At 41.1% G+C, this 21,518-nt stretch overlaps 1 protein-coding gene across 1 annotated transcript in view; it reads left to right on the top strand.

Annotated features, from left to right (window-relative positions):
• CCDC80 (coiled-coil domain containing 80) overlaps window positions 1-21,518 on the top strand; it is a 119,768-nt gene that overhangs the window by 15,183 nt on the left and 83,067 nt on the right. Inside the window, exons 2-3 of the mRNA XM_073667236.1 lie at window positions 1,748-3,624; window positions 9,529-9,685. Of these exons, the coding sequence (XP_073523337.1) occupies window positions 1,759-3,624; window positions 9,529-9,685 (2,023 nt within the window). The 5' untranslated portion in view covers window positions 1,748-1,758. The remainder of the gene's footprint in view (window positions 1-1,747; window positions 3,625-9,528; window positions 9,686-21,518) is intronic.

Raw genomic sequence — 21,518 nt, 5'->3', positions numbered from 1 at the left:
TGAAAAACATTTCTTTCCAAATAAGACAATGTGATTTTCAGGATTTGTTTTCTCATTTTGTCTCTCATAGTTGAGGTCTACCTCTGATGTCAATTACAGGCCTCTCTCATCTTATTAAGTGGGAGAACTTGCACAATTGGTGGCTGAGTAAATACTTTTTTTCCCCACTGTAACAGCAGAATAGTGACTACAAATTGTGATGTGACAAGAGTATAAGACAGGATGTATCAACGGAATAATGATTGCAGCTTTGGATGTGACTGGAATATAAGACCTGATGTAACATCAGGATGATGATAGCAACTCCGCTCCTTCCTTATGTGTCCCGCATGAGTCCAGCTCGTCAGTCTGTTTGCACAAGCACATGCACAGTACAAACTTTGGTAAAAAAAAAAAATAAAATCTTGAAGGCTGTTTTTTATTTCTGACGGACACTATGTACAGCAGAACATGAATTTATGGACAGTTGGCAACTGGGGGGAAAACCTCTCCAAAGACTAAAGCCCCGATCCTTTAAGACTGATATTTTATGCGCCACTCTTAATGAGGAATGTACACACCATATTCATTAACAAGTGCACGCCATTTAATGAATTTGGCACATCTGTGGCATGCACCTCCATGTGCATCACCAGAAATGTTACTCCTGTCAGTTTGGGGTGTGAAATCCTACTGACAGATTCCCACCATTTACAATAGAGAGATACACACAGATGCATGGCCTTTTTCTTTCTAGACAAAGAACAGGTGAGAAGTTGAACCCCATCCTTCAGATAAGCGGGGATCCTGGATGTGGAACTAATACCTATAATGTAATTTATGTCATATGTTTTCAACATGCCATAAATGTCTTTGATTATAATACCTCTTCAAAGGGGACCTGTCATGTCCCAAAACACTATTAGCCTGCAGGTATGGGGAAAATTTGCATGTTAATATCGTTCTAAAGCCATGTGGACACCGCCCTGAAACCACCAGGAGGATATGATTTTTTTTGCTCTCAGTCATAGAGGTGCGGTCAGCGCGGCTTTAGTCACCACTCAGTATATAGTGAGAGGCAGCTGTAACCGGACTCCAGCACTGTCTGAGAAACGGCTCTGCACTGAATCACTATACAGCGGGCTGTCAGTCAGTGTCGGGGCTTGGTTACAGCCGCCGCTCACTATGTACTGAGTGATGACTGAAGCCGCGCCTCTATGACTGAAAACCCTAGGCTGTTTGGAGGAATAAAGTTAATTTCCTCCAGCAGCGGGGCTTTCAGTACAACGGCCGCACGACTTTAGAACACTATTAAACTGCAGAGTAACCCCATAACTGCATGTTAATAGCATTTTTTGACATCACAGGTCCCCTTAAAGTTTTAATGTAGTCCTTGGTATTATTTTAATCTAACAATATGGTCATCTGATCCAAATGAGTTTGTGCAACCCAGGGCTATGGGGTGCAGCAAGCTGATTCAGAAGTTCTCCTGCAGGATATGTCACCCAGAATCAGTTTTATAGAATAGGACTGGGCATCTGGCTAAGTAGGGCCACCATCCTCACTGTTTTAGACAGGTTTTCAGCTATATAATTTCATAAAGGACTGCTACAAGCTTTACATGTTCTAATATGTTATGCTCATCCTGTTAAACTTTGGGCTTTCATGCGACAGTACAATCTTTTTGCCTATGCTACTATTATCTTGTTATTATCAGCTAGTGATTATTACTGTGTACTATCAGACTTGTTACTTCTGTCTATTGCAGATAATAGCACAATGAATAGGACTCTAATATTACATCTGGCAATCTTGCTGGCAGTGTGGTTAATATGTGCTTCTGACCAAACTCAAAGGAGAGCACTTCAGAGGGACAATGGAGCTAGCAGTAGATCACATAATGGAAGAACTCTACCTTCCCATAGACAGCATGGCCATCTACAAATAAATCAAAATACATCTTTAAATAAGGGTTTACAGAAAAGAAACTTATCACAAACTATGCAAAGAGATGAAAGTCAAACTCAGGTTAAAAGGGTCAACACACAACAAAGGACTGGTGTGAGGCAACCACAAGCTAGGATGTTGAAAGATGACAGCACAACATCTGCACGTTCTAGGACAGCACGTTTTCCATCTACTGCGAGTTCACCTAATATTCTTGCTAGCTTTGCTGGAAAAAACAGAATATGGATTATCTCTGCACCTCATGCATCTGATGGCTATTACCGACTCATGATGAGCCTTCTAAAAAATGATGTGTATTGTGAACTTGCGGAAAGACATATTCAACAGATTGTCATATTCCACGAGGAAGGAGAAGAAGGAGGGAAAATAAGACGAATTACAAATGAAGGAAAGATCTTAGAACAGCCTATTGATCCAGCAATTGTACCAAAAATGATGACTTCTTTGAAACTGGAAAAAGGAAAGTTTGGTATGGTTCTTCTCAAGAAGACTTTGCAAATAGAGGAAAGGTATCCTTATCCTGTTCGTCTAGAAGCAATGTATGAGGTCGTTGATCAAAGTCCCATTAGAAGAATAGAAAAACTCAGGCAAAAAGGTTTTGTACAAAAATGTAAAGCAGCTGGTGTAGAAGGTCAAGTATCCGAAGAAGGAGAAACTGGTGGTAGCAGTAGTACTACAAGAGGTACAAAGCCTACACCAGCTAGTGAAACTGTTCAAGTCACAGTTAAGAAGGAGGAACCAAAAAGAAATGTCATCCCTACAAGGTCAACTAGAGTTAAAAGTACAAGAAAACCCTACACAACACCATCCACACCTTCAACCACAGTTAAAATAACAACTATTGCCCCTTCCACAAAGGCCACTACACGAATACTAACTACAGCTTCAAGAGCACCAACAACAGTGCCAACAACAGTTCTTCCCACAACGCAGAAGCCATGGTCTACTAAGCCTATGACTACTTCAGAGTCTCATAGACAAGCTGAAGTAACAACTCGTGATCCAGAAACAGCAAAGCCCTATTTTCCTGTGAGAACCGATAAACACAGAGATAGACAGCATGTGCAGACAGGAAAGCACTTTGCTACTACAAGCAAAACAAGCAAACCAGTGGTCCATGAGTCCCACACAGTTGCTCCCGTTGTTTCAACAACCACTACAGAGCATTATACAAAAGAAAACACAGGGCGGTTTGGGGATAACCGTACAGATAGACAAGGCCAAAGTTCTCATGATGTCACACCTACTCAAAAGAAACCTCAAAAGACTAAATCATCTAAAAAGAAAGGCGTTGAGAAAATATTTACAAATGAATATGATGATAAATTTAACCCTGGAAAACCCACAACATCACAAGTCGAAGAAACTGTAGAAGAGGTAAACATTCCACCCAAAAAGGGGAAAGAGCAGAAAAAGGAGGAAAAACCTGAGAAGATTGATAAAAAGAAAAAGAAAGCTGATAAGTTAGAGAAACCTCCAAAGAAAGAAAAAACTTCTAAAAAAGACAAGTCCGATAGAAAAGTTAAGCCAGAAAAAGATCGCAACAAAAAGAATAAAAAGGCAGGAAAAGATGATGAAGAGAGTTATATGAAACCAGTGAAAAAGACCGTTACCGAAGCCCCGAAAAGATCATTGTCAACATTCCTGCACAACTTTGATGGCAAACGAAGACTATTGGTAGGTCTTTCGGGCACTTACCTGAGATGTAACTGTTTTATAACATATATTATTGTTCTAGTATTAGAAATCAGTTGCTGGGTTTATAGGGACAGGCTTGTATTGTTTTGGGAATCATTATGTTATATGAACTTAAAGGGGTTTCCACGACTATGATATTGATGACCTAACATAATGATAGGTCATCAAGTTCAGATCATGGGGTTACGACACCCAGCATTCCCACCAAATAGTAACTGATCCAAGAGCGGCAACTAAACAGTTTATGGAGCTATGGTGTTCCCCTCCATACACTATTTATGTCTGGTCCCTGTCAAAGCTAATCAATGGGGTGCAGGGTTTTGGCCCCACTGATCTGATATTGATGTCTTATGCTTCAGTATAATAGTAGTAGAAAACCCCTATAAGGAGATAATGAAGATACAGAAAAGTATTACATTCTTCGAATAGATACTAATGTGATCATTCTTTATCTAAGACATTGCATGTAAACAAACACAAAGTTAATGGTAGCCATATGGACACAAGTAAATATATCAGTCTTGAATATAATAGGACCAAAAGCATACCAACAAACGAATTTGATTACAACATGTTTTTGATTTTGTTCCCTCTGAGGATAACTGAGGATAACTGAAAACGTTTCCCATCAAATGTATCAATGGTATATTCATAAACTACCGTATTTTTCAGACTATAAGACTCACTTTTTTCCTCCAAAATTTTGGAGGCAAGTGGGGGGTGCGTCTTATAGTCGGAACATATGTTCTGCTGTGGCTGTGGGTGGTGGGGGTTCTGGGGGAGAGCGGCAGTAGGCGATGAGCAGGGCCAGGAGGCAGCTGCCACCTGTTGCAGCCTACACTGTGCCGCTATTAAAGAAAATGAATATTCACTGCTCCCCACAACCATGGGCATGGGGAGCAATGAATATTCATTTTCCTTAATAGCCGGCACACTGTGCCTGCAGCGCGGCTCCTGGTAAGTGTGGCACCCTTCATCCCGGTATGTAGGGCCCCCCTCATCCCTCTTCCTGGTATGTATGGCACCCTTCATCCTTGTATGTAGGGCCCCTCTCATCCTGGTATGCTTGGCACCTCCTGATCCCCTTAGCGCTGCAAAGAAAAAAACAAACAATTATGCTCACCTCCTCTTTCCTCCATTGCTGTGTCCCGCTCTGTTCCAGAATAGTCACTGCTCCCCACTCCAGGACTGCGTGCGTGGGGAGCAGTGACCATTCATTCTCCCTAATAGCGCACACACTGTAGCTTCAGTGCGGCTCCTGCTGCGCTCGGTTGTCAGCGTGCCCGATATTAAAGTCCATGAATATTCACCACTCCCATGGGTGTGGCGAATATTCATGAGCTTTAATAGCAGGCACGCTGGCAGCTGAGCGCAGCAGGAGCCGCGTTGCGGCTACAGTGTGCGCTATTAGGGAGAATGAATGGTCACTGCTCCCCACGCACACAGTCCCGGCGTGGGGAGCAGTGACTATTCCGGCACAGCATCTCGCAGTGTTTGGGTGCATGGCAGTTACGCCATGGGCATTTCACACAGTGAGAACCCTGAGGAGGCAGAGCGGGACACAGCAATGCAGGAGAGAGGAGGTGAGTATATTTGTTTATTTTTTTTTCTGTGCAGTGTGACGGGGAACAGGGGGTGCCAAGCATACCAGGATGAGAGGAGCCATACATACAGGGATGAAGGGTGCCATACATACCAGGAAGAGGGATGAGAGGGCCATACATATCGGGATGAAGGGGGCCATACATACAGGGATGAAGGGTGCCATACATACCAGCAAGAGGATTGAAGGTGCCATACATATCAGGAAGAGGCATGATGGTGCCATACATACCAGGATGGGTGTGAGGGGGGCCATACATACCAGGATGAAGGATGCCATACATACCAGGAGGAGGGATGAGGGGGGCCATGCATACCAGGATGGGGAATTGGGGTGCCATGCATACCAGGATGGTGGATTGGGGTGCCTTGCATATCAGCATGGGGATGAGGGCCACGTATAACAGGAAGGAAGGGGTCATATATACCAGGATGGGTGATATTAACAGAATTGGGTGACATTACCCCTATAACAGTGTCAGCAGCAGACCCCCTACCGCTTAACAGGGCATCATGCCTACATTTTTTTTCTATTTTCCTCCTCTACAACCTAGGTGCGTCTTATGGTCCCGTGCGTCTTATAGTCCGAAAAATGCGGTATGTCATAAATGTATGATCTGTGGAGGCCTAACCACTGGGACCCCAAGTGATCACTAGAACAAAGGAGGTACACCACTCTTCAAATGAGTCTGCCACCTCAAGACTGCTAAGTTTTACTGAAAAGTGCACAAAATTGTAATGTCCTGTTTCCACAGTGAAGCAGAATGTGACCTACTCTGGAGAGTGCAGCAGCCCCTGTGTTTTTGTGATTCTGGGGTTCTTCATTACCTGACCCAGTAAAAGAAAACCAGTTGTACTTTCTTAAGTTTTATTATTTGTAATGTTTTATAGTATTACAGTATGTTATCATTACTTCTGCAATCTTTTATTTGACCTCACTGGGAACTTTATACAGATTTTTAAAAGAGACTGTCTCCTTTGAAACAGAGTATCTAAATCTATTTCCTGATTACTGTGATTTACGAGGGTTGAGAGTGAAATTGTCTCTTTTAAAAGGTTATTTCCAAAATCACAATATGATCTTATAATAATGTACACATATATTTAGTTAGGTCAATTTAACTCGATTTTAAATCTACCCAATTTTGCACATATTATTTCCAAGAGATGCCTCATCCATGCTCTATTTATCCTCCAGTTGCTATTGGAAATTCCTGCTGTAGTTCCAGTGCTCATAGTCAGTCATGAGCACTGCAGTGTCTCTCACCTGGATTCCTGACAACATAGCTCTGCTGTGCCTCTACCTCTAGAATGCACTCTGTGCCTCTGTACACTGTGTGCTCCAGTCCCGTCCTCTGCCTGACCAATTTTACCTTTTGCCATCTACTGTACATGTGTATAACTGCATGTATGTTTTTACATCATTGTTAGCATGTTTATCTCAGAGCTCAACTCTTCTGCACTTCTCCACAACAGAGCTTGTAATTAATAGACAGTGCAGAGTTGAGTTATGTCTGCAGCCTGCTGCTGACATATTAGTGATGTAACGCTGCAAATTCTGCTCTGTTAATGCATGAGGCAAAAGATAATCCTCTAGACACATATATTCAGTACTTTTAGTAGCAGCTGTACCTGGTATTACATTCAACTGAATGGGGCTAAACCTACATCAATAATGAAAGATTACCAGGAATGAGCGTTCCTAAAAATTCTCATTTCACATTAATCTGTTTGTGTCCCCAGGCTGCCTATAAAAATGCTCATTCATCAAATTAAATTATTTTCTGTGCAATGCAAATGATCACCGTTCTTAGGGGTGCATCGTCCTGTGTTAGCAGGACTCACACTGCCAAGATCAATGATAGCCTATGTACAGTGGCATGTAAAAGTTTGGGCATCCCTGGTCAAAATTACTGTTATTGTGAACAGTTAAGCAAGTTGAAGATTAAATGATCTCTAAAAGGCTTAAAATTAGAGATGACACATTTCCTTTGTATTTTAGACAAAAAAATATATATATTGTCATTTTTTTTTTTCATTTTAAAAATTACAAAAAGGAAAATTGGCTGATGCAAAGGTTTGGGCAGCCTTGGAGATTTGTGTGCTCAGATACTTTTCAGACCTTAATTAGCCTGTTAGAGTTATGGCTTCTTCACTATCATCGTTAGGAAAGGCCACGTTATGCAAATTTCCCAGCTTTATAAAAACCCAGCGTCCTCTAAGCTTTTGCCAAAAAACAGCAGCCATGGGTTCTACTAAGCAGCCGCCTAGCACCCTAAAAATGAAAGTGGTGGAGGCCCACAAAGCAGGAGAAGACTATAAAAAGTTAGCAAAGCGTTTTTAAGTTGCCCTTTCCTCACTTCGAAATGTAATTAAGAAATGTGGAGGCCAAGACAAGGTGTGGAAGACCAAGCAAAATTTCAGTGAGAGCTGTTTGTAGGTTTGCTAGAGAGGCAAATCAGAATCCCCACTTGATTGCAAAAGATCTTCAGAAAGATTTAGCAGATTCTGTAGTTGTGGTACAGTGTTCTACTGTTCAGAGACACCTGCACAAATATGGCCTTCATGGAAGAGTCATCATAAGAAAACCGCTCCTGCGTCCTCACCATAAAATTTAGCGTTAGAAGTATGCAAAAGAACATCTACACAAGCTTGATGCATTTTGGAAACAAGTCCTGTGGACCGATGAAGTTAAAATAGAACTCTTTCACCACAATGATCAAAGGTATTTGTGGAGAAAAAAGGGCACAGAATTTCAGGAAAAGAACATCTCACCAACCATTAAGCATGGGGGTGGATCAATCATGCTTTGGGGTTGTGTTGCAGCCAATGGCACGGGGAACATTTCAGGGGTAAAAAGCGTTTACAAGCTGTGATACTTTCAAAAAGTGGGTGCTACTAGGTACTAACCATGCAGGATGTCCACATTTTTGCTTTGGCCCATTTTCCTTTTCATAATTTTTAAAATGTAAAAGATGACAATATTTATTTTTTCCAAAAATACAAAGGAAACATGTCATCTTTAACTATAGGCCTTTTAGAGATCATTTCATCTTCAACTTGCTGTTTACAATAACAGTAATTTTGACCAGGGGTGCCCAAACTTTTACATGCCACTGTACACTGGGCGATCTACTATAGGTTATGTAGTGCGCATCATTTACCATGGTCTGCCTGTGTAAACAGGCTATTAAATGACCACCGAGCAGTAAATGTTTACCGATTGGCGGTCTTTTAGTGGAGCCTGTCACATATGTACACGGACCCTAACTTGCAATACCAAGCACAGCTGTAAGGGTATGTGCACACGATGCAGAAATGAAGCAGAAAATTTCTGCATCATTTCTGCATCTCCCTGGCAGAAAAAACGCATGCAGATTGTGCATGCGTTTTTCCTGCAGAATACATGCGGATCCACATGCAGATTCACATGCGTTTCCGCATGCAGATTGACAAGCGCTTTCCAGGCGATGTTAGCATCACCTGGAAAGTGCTTGATAACTAGGTCACACTATATAAATCCATGCAAACAGCATGGATTTATACAGTGTGAACCGAGAGAGTGTATATACTTACCTCCGATGGCCCGCGCTGTCCTGCTCACTCCGTTCTCCCGGCTGCCGGCAACTTTGAATTGAAAGACCTGCCGACGTCAGCGTCACGTGACCCGTCACATGACTCTGACGTCACCGCAGGTCCTACAACTCACTGCAAGTGCCGGGAACCAAGCGGGAGCGCTGCGCGGGCCGACAGATGGTAAGAATACATTTATTTTTTATTTTATTCTTCTTTTTACAGCTTTTTTAATGGTACCTGGGTGTGGAGGAGACTCTCCTCTCCTCCACACCTGGGTACCATCCGCACATTAGAACGCACCAATTACGCAAGTACAAATGCTGTCTTGCGGAATTGGCGCGTTCTAATGCAAGTCAATGGCGGCGAAATCGCCGCGTTTCCGCAAAATTAATTGACATGCTGCGGATTTTTGACCGCAGCGTTAACGCTGCGGAAAAATCCGCATCATGGGCACAGCACATGCGGATTTCCATTGGGGAACATTGCTTCCCTTCTACCATGCGTTTTTCATGCGTTTCCGCGGCGTTTACGCAACTGCAAAAACGCCGCGGAAACGCATGAAATACGCATCGTGTGAACACAGCCTAACAGTATTTTCAGTGTGGGGTTGTGATGTACAGAAGAGAGGCAAGGATTACCTTAATTAACGTCTGTTAAAAAGATTCACCTCAGTTTATTCTTGAATATCTCAAATGTGTCATACAGCTAATCACAACTCCAAAGGAGGAGAACAACATGTATTCCCAGCAACGTGATGAATATCTGGAGACAGTTTGTGAGATGGCCGTAAGAAAGATCTCAATTATCACAATCTTTGGTACATTGACCAACAGCACGATGAAAATTGATCACTTCCAACTAGGTAAGTTATTCTTCATATATGAAGTTGAAGTCTCATTTTGGGAAATGTTCTTCTGATTTTGGAATAACATCTTCATTTAATACAGTTTAACAGCAGCATACTAACTTATTTGGAAAGATCTCTAGCGTTGCATGGAAAAAAGGTAAAAAATACATTTATGGTGATGACTTTTGACTGAAATATGGCAGAAACTTGAACAACTTTGTACCTGGAGTATTTTGATGATTCAGTTATATTCTCAGATTTCGTACAATCTAACATTTTGTAGCTTAAATTCAAGAACAGCTAAATCATTTTTTTTTTCTGTTTTTTTTAGCTTCAACAATGTAACCAGACTTTTGATTTAATGTTTGAAGATAGTCTTCTAAGTGTTGGTATTATTCATCGATGAGCATGTTATTTTCAAGACAGTCATTGTCGTATTAGCCATTGCGTTATGTGCAGTCTGTTTATGTAGTATCATCATCAATGCTAATGAATGGCATTCTCTGCAGCACAGCAGTGTTTCTGGAGAAGTAACCTTACAGGATTTGTTGTCTCACACATTGTATTTGGTTCTCCTTGAGTGTTGCATGGGTTAAGAGAGGAAAATATTTTTCCTAACATCCTGTTAAAAGAAATGTAGAACTTAGGTGTGGTTTCCATAGCTCAAGTCCATTCTCCAGTGTATCACCCATAGAGAGAGTAGAGGTGTTGAGTTACCCCAGGTACATCAAAAAGAGAAGGAATCAGTGAGTGCCAGGATCTGAATGCTGTACTCATGTGTGCAAGATCTCCCCAGCACCTCCAAAATAGCATTAGGGCATGAAAATAAAGCTTAAAATGTACCCACCCTTAAAACTTCTTTGAAATCCTTATTAACATATGTGTATTTGTATCATGCAGTTTTCTGGCCCCTGGCCTATCAGTACTGGGAAAGGGGGCATATAATGGACACAGATGACTATACTATTTCAGGGGAGATAGGTCATATCAATGTTCTCCTGTAAAGAAAGTGTTTAGAAGAAAAGTCTAGCGGAGACCCTGAAGGGCCACACTCACAATCTGCTCCATTTTTCCTAATAAATTAGATTTCATCACTCTCACCTCCAGTTCAAGGTAATAGTCGGTCCTAAAAAGACATCTGCTGAGCAGCTTTCATATTGCTTTTATTCCCTATCACGCATGGAGAAGGTACTAAGTTTCATCTCTGGTGACCCTTGGCTTATAAATAAAAAAAAATGCATATATAGCTGTTATCCGAATCCCTCTCTTTACATGTGTGAATAATTCAGGTAAAGCCGGGGTCACACAACCGTAGATTCTCTCATCCGAGAGAATCGGGTCGATTATGCTAGTGACACCCTGATCTGAGTTTGCTCAGAGTGTTAACATAGTGTGACCAGAGTCTCTCGGATGAGAGAATCGGATCACACTGTGAGGAGAAGATGGAGATTAAAAAATTCTCCATCATTACCGATTCTTCATCTTTTCCATTGTGTGACATCGGACTGCAGTCAGGTGTCATACGAGTGCAGTCCAATGTTTTCTCCACACCCATAGACGTGAATGGGTGCGTGCCATCTAATTTCAGTGTGAAATCACAGCATGGTGCAATTTGTTTCACTAACAGATTCTGTCAGTGATAAAAATTGGTCATCAGCACTGCCCCATTGAATAACATTGGTCCAAGTGCTATCCAATTAAAAATCAGATAGCAATTGTCGGATGTATATGGCGGTGTGAGCAAGCCCTCATAGGGATAAGTGGGCAAATAAGATCCATTGGTGCAGAGATTACAGGCACCATCATTTGCATAGAATAAAGAACAGGATGGGGGTTTCCAAAATAAAAGGTATAATGGGGAACTTTAAATAAGAAGGTATTGACCAAAGTGGTCATATATTTTATAGGTATGTTTGGCAGCTTCAAAGATCCGGATGCAGATAAAGCCGGAGCGCTATAAAATCCGATGGATTATTACGTGTCCTCATATTTACAACTAGTTTTCCTGTTCAGCTAAACAGAGCTAAATTGTTTCCTGCACATAGTACAGATGTAGCTATGGCCAGAAACAGTCATCATGTTCATTTCTTTTTGGAAAGAGCATATTGGCCATAGTCAGATGTAATCATCACTCTAATCATCTTTATTAATTGAAATGATATTCATAGCACCTTATGGAAAGAATCATATATTCATTATTAATCTGTATAAGAAGTAACTCAAAAAAAAATAAATACTTTGTATGTTTGTATGATGTTTTGAACTCAATGTCGTACGAAATAAGGACAGAGAAGCATTTGATTGCTAAATGAATGTATACATAGTGGAGAGTTACTTAAAGTGCACCTTCAGTTTTTTCAAACTTCTAGTATTAGACAGTACTGGTGGACTTCCATAAGACCCTTATTCTGGCCATACACATTATATTAAAGAAGCACTCCTATTATGTTTTTTTATTCATTAAATGTGTCTTTATATACATGTAATATAGTGTGAGTGTATTAATATACTCACCTACTGCTGCTCTCTCTGGTGTCCAGCGCCGTTCTTCTAATCTTCTCAGTGACGTCACCGCAATTGCGACTAATCAGCTCGCTCTATGCGCTATGCCTGAGTTTCTTTTACAATGAAAGCCTGTTTAGCTTCATTCTGATGCTCCATAGGCTTACATTGTAAAAGACGCTTCCGGGTCACATAGAGCACAGGGTGACCCGGCCAGACTGTAGAGTGTTGACGTCACTAAGATGAAGAGAAGAACGGCGCTGTACACCGGATATAGCAGCGGTAGGTGAGTATATTAATACACTCACACTACAGTATATTACATGCATATATACAAACATTTAATGAATTAAAAACTTAATGGGAGCACTTCTTTAATGTTGGTAAAACCCACTGATTACAGCTGAACTGGTAAACCATCTACTGTGTAGAGGAACCTTCTGAGTCTCGTCTGATGGTAGATGTGTTGGAAGAGAAGAATTTGGCACTTGGAGTTCTCAAGGTAGTTGCCTCCCGGAAGTTGTCAATCAGGTGATCAAGGCTGACTTTGTTTTGCTTTGGAGCTTAGGCCCCTACATTTACTAAACCAAAGGGACCTCAGGTGCTTTCCCCCTCTCCACCTTTGGTCTGTATCTTAGACATTTCAGGACTGATAGGGAAATGAGTAATGGTGGTCAGAAGTAATTGTATTCTCTTGGATCAACTACTATACAAAATTCTAACATTCTGTATCTCTATGACTTTTCAGAGGTTTGTTAAAACCAGAAGTATCAATCACTTTATATGTTGGTTCAAAAGGACTATTATTGTAGAATGCTCTTACCCACGTCCAAGGGGGAGGATTTGTTAAGATCAGTATTTTATATGCAGATGTTAAAAAAAAAGCTTGCTGGAGTGAAACAAACTTAATTTATTTAAGATGTTTGCCTCTCAAAAATTGAGGCACATCTCTGTGCACCATAGTTTGTGACTTTTTTTCAACCCAAAAAATTGGTGTAAAGGAAATGTTTAATTCCCCCTTTGTGTATGTTACATGGCATGTGCACATTAACCCCTTAAGAACCCTGGGATTTTCCGTTTTTGCGTTTTCGTTTATTGCGTCCCTTGTTCCCAGAGCCAAAGCGTTTTTATTTTTTGGGAAATATGGCCATGTGAGGGCTTATTTTTTGTGGGACGAGTTGTACTTTTGAACGACATTACTGGTTTTACCATATCATGTACGGGAAATCGGGAAAAAAATTCCAAGTGCGGTGAAATTGCAAAAAAAAAGTCCAATACCACATATGTTTTTTTGTTTTTTTTTAACCATGTTCACTGAATGCTAAAACTGACCTGCCTTTCTTATTCTCCAGGTCATTACGAGTTCGTAGATACCAAATATGTTTAGGTTCTTTTTTATTTAGGTGGTGAAAAAAAAATCCAAAGTTTGCTAAAAATAAAAAAAAAATGACGCCATATTCCAAGACCTGATTTTTCGGGATCTGAGGCCGGGTGAGGGCTTATTTTTTGCGCACCGAGCTGAACTTTTTATTGATACCATTTTGGGGTAGATCCGATGTTTTGATCGCCCGTTATTGCATTTTATTTCAATGTTGTGGCGACCAAAAAACGTAATTCTGGCGTTTAGAATTTTTCTCTTGTTACGCCGTTTACCAATCGGATTAATTCTTTTTTTATATTGATAGATCGGGCGATTTTGAACGCGGCAATACCGAATATGTGTATGTTGGGATTTTTTTTTTATTATTTTATTTTGAATGGGGCGAAAGGGGGGTGATTTAAACTTTTATATTTTTTTAATTTTTTTTAATATTTTTAAAAACATTTTTTTTACACTTTTTGCTTGCTTCAATAGTCTCCATAGGAGACTAGACGCAGCAATTACCTGATCGCTTCTGCTACATAGAGGTGATGAACAGATCACCTCTATGTAGTAGAAATGCTCCTGTGCTATGAGTGAAACACAAGTAAAACAAACCAGAATATGTGTTAAACCTTAGATTCCTCAAAGTACCAGCCTTTTTCTCTGATGACAGCTATACACACCCTTAGAATTATATCAAGCAGCTTCATCAGGTAGTCACCTGGAATTGATTCCCAATAGTCTTGAAGCAGTTCCCAGATATGTTGAGCACTTGTTGGCTGTTTTGCTCTCATTATGCAGTTCAACTAATCTCAAACTCTCTCAAACTATCTTGTGGGGGAGGCCACATCATCTGACACAACACTCCATTTGCCTCTGTGTTTTGTTGTAACACAAATAATGTTCCTACTAAGTGCAAACCAGATGGGACGGCAAGTCATTGCAGAATGCTGTGGTAGCTATGCTGAGCAAGTGTGCCATGAATTTGGAATACATCAGCAACAGTATTACCAGCAAAGCACCCCCACACTATCACACATATAGAAACCATCTACTCACATTTTCAGCATCTCACAGAGACATGGCAATTGGTACCAAAAATTTCACATTTTAACTTATCAGACCACAGTACAGATTTGTCTACTACTTGATGTCCGTGCATTATTTATGAGGGCTGTTATCGGAGGTGCTGACAGTATGTGGTTTAGAAGGCTGGTAAGTCTGATGAACTTATCCTCTGCAGCAAAAGTAATTCTTGGTCTTTCTTTCCTGGGGCGTTGTGAGAGACAATTTCATTATCGCTGTTGATCAGAGGTGTATCAAGGCTTTCTGGCACCTGGAGCAAGAGTTCCGTTTGGCGCCCCCCCCAGTACATATGCGATTTGCACACTTAGTCACGTGCCGACGAGCTGCTCTGCCTAATTCTCTCAATGTTCAGTGAAAAGAAGAAGCAGAAAGAGAAGCTCGTTGCCACATGACCGTAAGTATGAAAATCGCATATGAGTGAGGTATCCATGTGATGACTGCTGAAACCTGCAAGCAGAGCTGAATCCTGACAGCGAGTATATTACACACTGTTAGGATTGGCTACAGGGCTTCATTTTATAATTAAAGGGCTTGTCCAGGTTGAGATTAAAGTTTGCAGTCACTCTATGTGACTGCAGGCTTCTGAATTCTCACACAGCATACATTGCACACTTTTAGGATTCTGCCTTGCACAAGTATGCGATTTGTACACTTCTGGCCACATTCCGACTAGACGTGTCCCGCCACACTCAATTCATTGTCATTGAGTGAGGCCACGCATGTCTAGTCAGCATGTGACCGTAAGTATACAAATCGCCGGCACCAGAGAATCCTGACAGCGTGCAGTGTGCACTGTGAGAAGTCAGAAGTCTGCAGTCACATAGAATGACTGCAGACTCATCACAAACTTAAACAACCCCTTTAATGCTCCTAACATAAATAAAAATATGAGAATTAGCATCACAAAAAACATTTACATCCAGGTACCTGATAGCTGACGTTGTCTCTGGAGTTGTTTTCTTTCTTCTTCATCTTGTCCAGATGCCATGATGACTTTTCTCATCCACACCTGTCTCTGCAGACTTCCATCTTCTCCAGTCTTCTGCAGCACATCCCCACACGATGCCCTTAAAGATAGCAGTGTCAGTATAATGCTCCTGAATAAAAATATCTACCCTATGCTGAGCCCCTGAATAAATAATTGCCCCTCACTATATTCCCTGCACAAAATATGACCCCCACACTATCCCTCGTATGGTACATGCCCTCCACACTGCCCTCTCCTTACCATACTGGGCCTCCTCTTCACACTGTCCTCTCACACTGTGTCCCCCTTATAGGGCCCAGTGTGACCCCTCATCACATTCCACTCCTTGGCATACTGTCCCTTCCTGGCTGTGCCCTTACACTGCCCCCCATACTACACCCCCAACACTATTCAGTCTCTAATTCTGTGCTCACTCACACTTTTCTCCCCCCATTATTTCCCCCTCCCCTCCTCCTCCTCATACTGTCTTCTCTCACATCCCCCTGCTAACCATACTGTCTCCTTATATATTTACCTGCACACATCACATCATCCTCGCTCCCCATACTGTGTCCGCATACATTCCCCTCCTTCTCTCCCCTTATTATGTACTCACCCATTCTCCCCATTCTGTGTCTGCACCAATCCCCCACACACAAAATCTCTCCCACCCCTCTCCCAACACTAAATCTCCCCAGCCATACCATAAATCACCTCCATAGTAAATCACCCACCAGACATACCATAAATCACCCCCCATAGTAAATCACCCCCCAACCATACAATAAATCACCCCCCCATAGTAAATCACCCCCCTGCCATAACATAGATCACCCCCTCGCCATACCATAAATCTCCCCCCATAGTAAATCACCCCCACAATGAATCTTCACCTCCACACCATCTTTGGTGTCTTCAGCTCTGAAGCACAGAGCACTTTCCACCAATGTGCACCTCTGCAGCTGCAGTGCCGGTGAGTGACATCAGCAGCGTGATCACATGACCTGATCATGCTGCTGGCGTTGCTCTGACCCTGACAGTTGAATGCTGGGAGTCGGCACGCTGCAGCTTCTCTGAGCTCGGTGTCAGCTTGACACCCTGCTCAGAAAACTGCCGACTCTCAGTCCGGGGGGTGGCAGGACGCAGCCACTAGGGAAGACACATCGGACTGTCGTATTAGGTAGCCCGACTGCGCCCCCCCTTCTGGCTGCACCTGGGGCACATTTCCCGCCTGCCCGCCTAGATACCCCTCTGTATTGATGGTTGTCATAACTGCACTTGAATATATCTTGAAGCTTCCAGAAGCTTTCTGAATTGTCTGACCTTCATGTCTAAAAGTAATGATGGACTGTAGTTTCTCTTTACTTGAGTGGTTATTGCCATATTCTGGCTTAGAACAGTAGTGTAATAGGGCTCAGCACTGTCTGGAACTGTGTACCAACACTGCTTCTGCCAAAGACTCCTGATGATCGCTAACACTTTCTGAAGGCTGCTGATTCCACAATTGAACTCTTGACAAGGCATACCAGTTCATTGGAAGCCATTCCAGCTGAATACTTGATGAAGCAGCTTCAGAAAATGTCAAATGTTCAAAACTATCAGAGAAAAAAGGGGGAAGTTTGAAGAAACTAAGTTTTAACACATATTCTGGTTTGTTTCACACATCTTTCTATACTCTTTGCTAATATATGTGTTTTTTTCTTTATGGTTTTGCTGCCTTGAGTCTTAATCTACAATGTGCACATTGAAAAAGAACATGGAAAACAATTGTATGAACAGATGTGTCCAAACTTTTGACTTGTACTATTTATCATGCTTTCTTTCCCATTTTAATCATTAAAGGGGAAACAAAGGTGTTTTTTATCAATTACATCTGTTTCTGGGGCTGGGCTGGTCCCTGTTCTCCCTCCTTGCCGGTTTCTCTCCTTTTCAATACGCAATGACAGTGGGCTCTCTTGCCGGCTCATCACTTCTCTTTGGAGCTGGAGAAAGAGCACAATGTTAGTGCACATTCAAATGAATATATAGCAAGGAGCATACTGACCAAGGATCAGAATTGACAACTGGCACATGCTGAGTACAGAAGGGACTAGTCCTAACCAGAAAATGGACGTCACTGATGAAGGTTGTTTTGGCTTGGGACTGTAGCTACGGCAGTCATTTCAGCCCCGGCCCTCTGACAAGGTCCCTTTTCGGTATGCCAGCATGCACTGGGAATTCTCAAACGAAACTTCACTGGAATTCTTAAAAAAAAAGTAAATAGGAATTTAGAGAAGGAACAATAGGGAATTTTTCATATTAGAAAAGTGTTGAGATTATTACGTTAAATAAACAGACATTTAGTAAGAAAATCACCTTTGGTTTCAGACCACCCTTTTAAGTTCCTAAACAGTTTCCAAACCAACAGATTCTAGGTGTATGCTTAAAAACACATGTAAAAGCACATAATTTTTGTCGGCATACCAACGTTGATGCTTTACATGAAGTGATGTTTTTGTCAAATGCTGAATTTTCTGAATTTTTGGCTTAATCGACCCTTATTGAGTGTAGATAAGTAGTCAAGAATAATGGAGCCTTTGCGAAGTTCAGTAACATTTTTGGTTTTGTTCAGTGTGATGAGCTTCAAACCCTTCAGGACTTACTTCTATACAATTAGATGCCAGCAGGGGGATTGATCCTAGGTCTAAATTACTATAATATGAAACACATGAAATTTTACATGAAAAATAATAAGAAAAATGGTTTCACAGATACATTTTATGGACACTTGAGGTTAGAGTTAAGCTTTGGTTTTTCTTATCTTGTAGGAGAGCCAGAATGTGTTCTACCCTAGGACATGCAGCTCATGTTTGATTTAATGATGCCTCACTGCAAAAAGAAAGGGAAAGCTTTGAAATCACCAGGTAGATACACACAGCTCAGATACACACTCAGATTGGCCAGGAAAGACAAAGTAACACCATCCGAGAAAGCTTAAATAAACTGCTCCAAAATTAAAAAAGCAATTTGAGCAAACTTGTAGGCAAACAAATGGTGTAAAGTGAGCAGCTGTGTCAACACAAATCAGTCATACTCCCATATAGAAATGACACGGAAGGGTATGCAAAGATAGCACGACAATATTAAGTAGACACTTTCATTAGGAACAGCTAACATAGAAACTTTACTTCCAACTTTCAAAGTAAAAGAACATCTGGGAACAATTAACAAATGGGACAGAATCCGCAAGACTCAGTAAAGCTACATCCCGGGACGGGGCAAACACTATTGTGGACTCATAGCTACAGTGCTGCTCGGACTCTTTCTACATGACGTCAACTGTTTTCACAACTTTTATTAAATTGTGTTGAGTAAAACTATTACAGTAAATGGAAAAAAGCAAAACTACCTAAACTTGAAAATTACACTGAACAATCTATTTTTTTATAGCGCCAGGTTACTTTCCCCAACTTTGTATTATTTCCCAAACTCAAAAACTAGGGAGCATCACATGTTGGATCTGACCAAGAGAATTTATCATTGTCACTAAACCAGTTTTTAAAAATGTGCAAAATTCAGTACAAGGCGTACTTACAGTTAGGTCCATATATATTTGGACAGAGACAACATTTTTCTGATTTTGGTTCTAGACATTACCACAGTGAATTTTAAACAAAACAATTCAGATGCAGTTGAAGTTCAGACTTTCAACTTTCATTTGAGGGTATCTACATTAAAATTGGATGAAGGGTTTAGGAGTTTCAGCTCCTTAACATGTGCCACCCTGTTTTTAAAGGGACCAAAAGTAATTGGACAATTGACTCCAAGGCTATTTCATGGACAGGTGTGGGCAATCCCTTCGTTATGTCATTCTCAATTAAGCAGATAAAAGGCCTGGAGTTGATTTGAGGTGTGATGCTTGCATTTGGAAGGTTTTGCTGTGAAGTAAACATGCGGTCAAAGGAGCTCTCCATGCAGGTGAAACAAGCCATTCTTAAGCTGCAAAAACAGAAAAAAAACATCCGAGAAATTGCTACAATATTAGGAGTGGCAAAATCTACAGTTTGGTCCATCATGAGAAAGAAAGAAAGCACTGGTGAACTCATCAATGCAAAAAGACCTGGGCGCCCACAGAAGACAACAGTGGTGGATGATCGCAGAATAATCTCCATGGTGAAGATAAACCCCTTCACAACAGCCAACCAAGTGAACAACACTCTCCAGGAGGTAGGCGTATCAATATCCAAATCTACCATGAAGAGAATACTGCATGAAAGTAAATACAGAGGGTTCACTGCACGGTGCAAGCCACTCATAAGCATCAAGAATAAAAAGGCTAGACTGGACTTTGCTAAAAAACATCTAAAAAAGCCAGCACAGTTCTGGAAGAACATTCTTTGGACAGATGAAACCAAGATCAACCTCTACCAGAATGATGGAAAGAGAAAAGTATGGCGAAGGCGTGGTACAGCTCATGATCCAAAGCATACCACATCATCTGTAAAACACGGCGGAAGCAGTGTGATGACTTGGGCATGCATGGCTGCCAGTGGCACTGGGTCACTAGTGTTTATTGATGATGTGACACAGGACAGAAGCAGCCGAATGAATTCTGATGTATTCAGAGCCATACTGTCTGCTCAGATCCAGCCAAATGCAGCCAAACTGATTGGTCGTCGTTTCATACTACAGATGGACAATGACCCAAAACATAAAGCCAAAGCAACCCAGGAGTTTATTAAAGCAAAGAAGTGGAATATTCTTGAATGGCCAAGTCAGTCACCTGATCCCAACCCAATTGAGCATTCATTTCACTTGTTAAAGACTAAACTTCTGACAGATGGGCTCACAAACAAACAGCAACTGAAAACCACCGCAGTGAAGGCCTGGCAGAGCATCAAAAAGGAGGAAACACAGCGTCTGGTGATGTCCATGAGTTCAAGACTTCAGGCAGTCATTGCCAACAAAGGGTTTTCAACCAAGTACTAGAAATGAACATTTTATTTACAATTATTTAATCTGTCCAATTACTTTTGGTCCCTTTAAAAACAGGGTGGCGCATGTTAAGGAGCTGAAACTCCTAAACCCTTCATCCAATTTTAATGTGGATACCCTCAAATGAAAGCTGAAAGTCTGAACTTCAACTTCATCTGAATTGTTTTGTTTAAAATTCATTGTGGTAATGTCTAGAACCAAAATTAGAAAAATGTTGTCTCTGTCCAAATATATATGGACCTAACTGTACGCAAAAATCCAGCTCTTTTCCCTTTTGTGCTAGCACCGTGATTTTTTTTTGGAAAGTGGGTAAGGTTTTCTAAGAAGGGGCTTAGCCATCTACAATGCCATAAATTTACAATAATGTACACCAGAAAAACTGGTATATATGTGGAAATCAGCACCAATTCATAGCTAGTGATATGTAACACCAGTCTTAATATACGGATGGCTCCACTGTGGATGGTATATTTGATATGTATGACTATTTTATGGGTATTATTATGTGTCTAGCATAGTGGGCCAAGGGATTCTCGGTGGTTGACACACAAGTGAAATTATTTATAGTTTATTAATATCATTGTATTGATACTGACACATATTTGCATTATTCTTCTTTATAAGCTTTGATATGAGATATGGGGTAATAGTGGGTGCTACCATTTGTTACTAGCTCTCAGAACTTATGTCTATATTTTTGTGTTGAAGTTATAATTATGGTTAGTTTTGGAGGTATATCCAGAATAATAAGATTGGGGTTAGAGTGATATGTAAATCTTAAAAATTGGGCACATCAGGAGTTGACATGCCATATGTGAAAATTATGCCGGTGTACCGGAACCCAGTAGAGTAGGGGATCGCGCAGCTTCTTACTCTGTGTAAATAACAGAACTGGTAACTTTCATGGCTCGGAAATACTGATAGTTTGTTAAAAACATTTACATTGGCTTTATGTT

This window comes from Phyllobates terribilis, unplaced genomic scaffold (genome assembly GCF_046119375.1).
Source record: "Phyllobates terribilis strain yellow unplaced genomic scaffold, ASM4611937v1 Scaffold_2__4_contigs__length_985480577, whole genome shotgun sequence".
NCBI classification, from domain to species: Eukaryota; Metazoa; Chordata; class Amphibia; order Anura; family Dendrobatidae; genus Phyllobates; species Phyllobates terribilis.
Note: the sequence above shows the minus strand (reverse complement) of the source record. Positions and strands in the feature narration are given on the sequence as shown.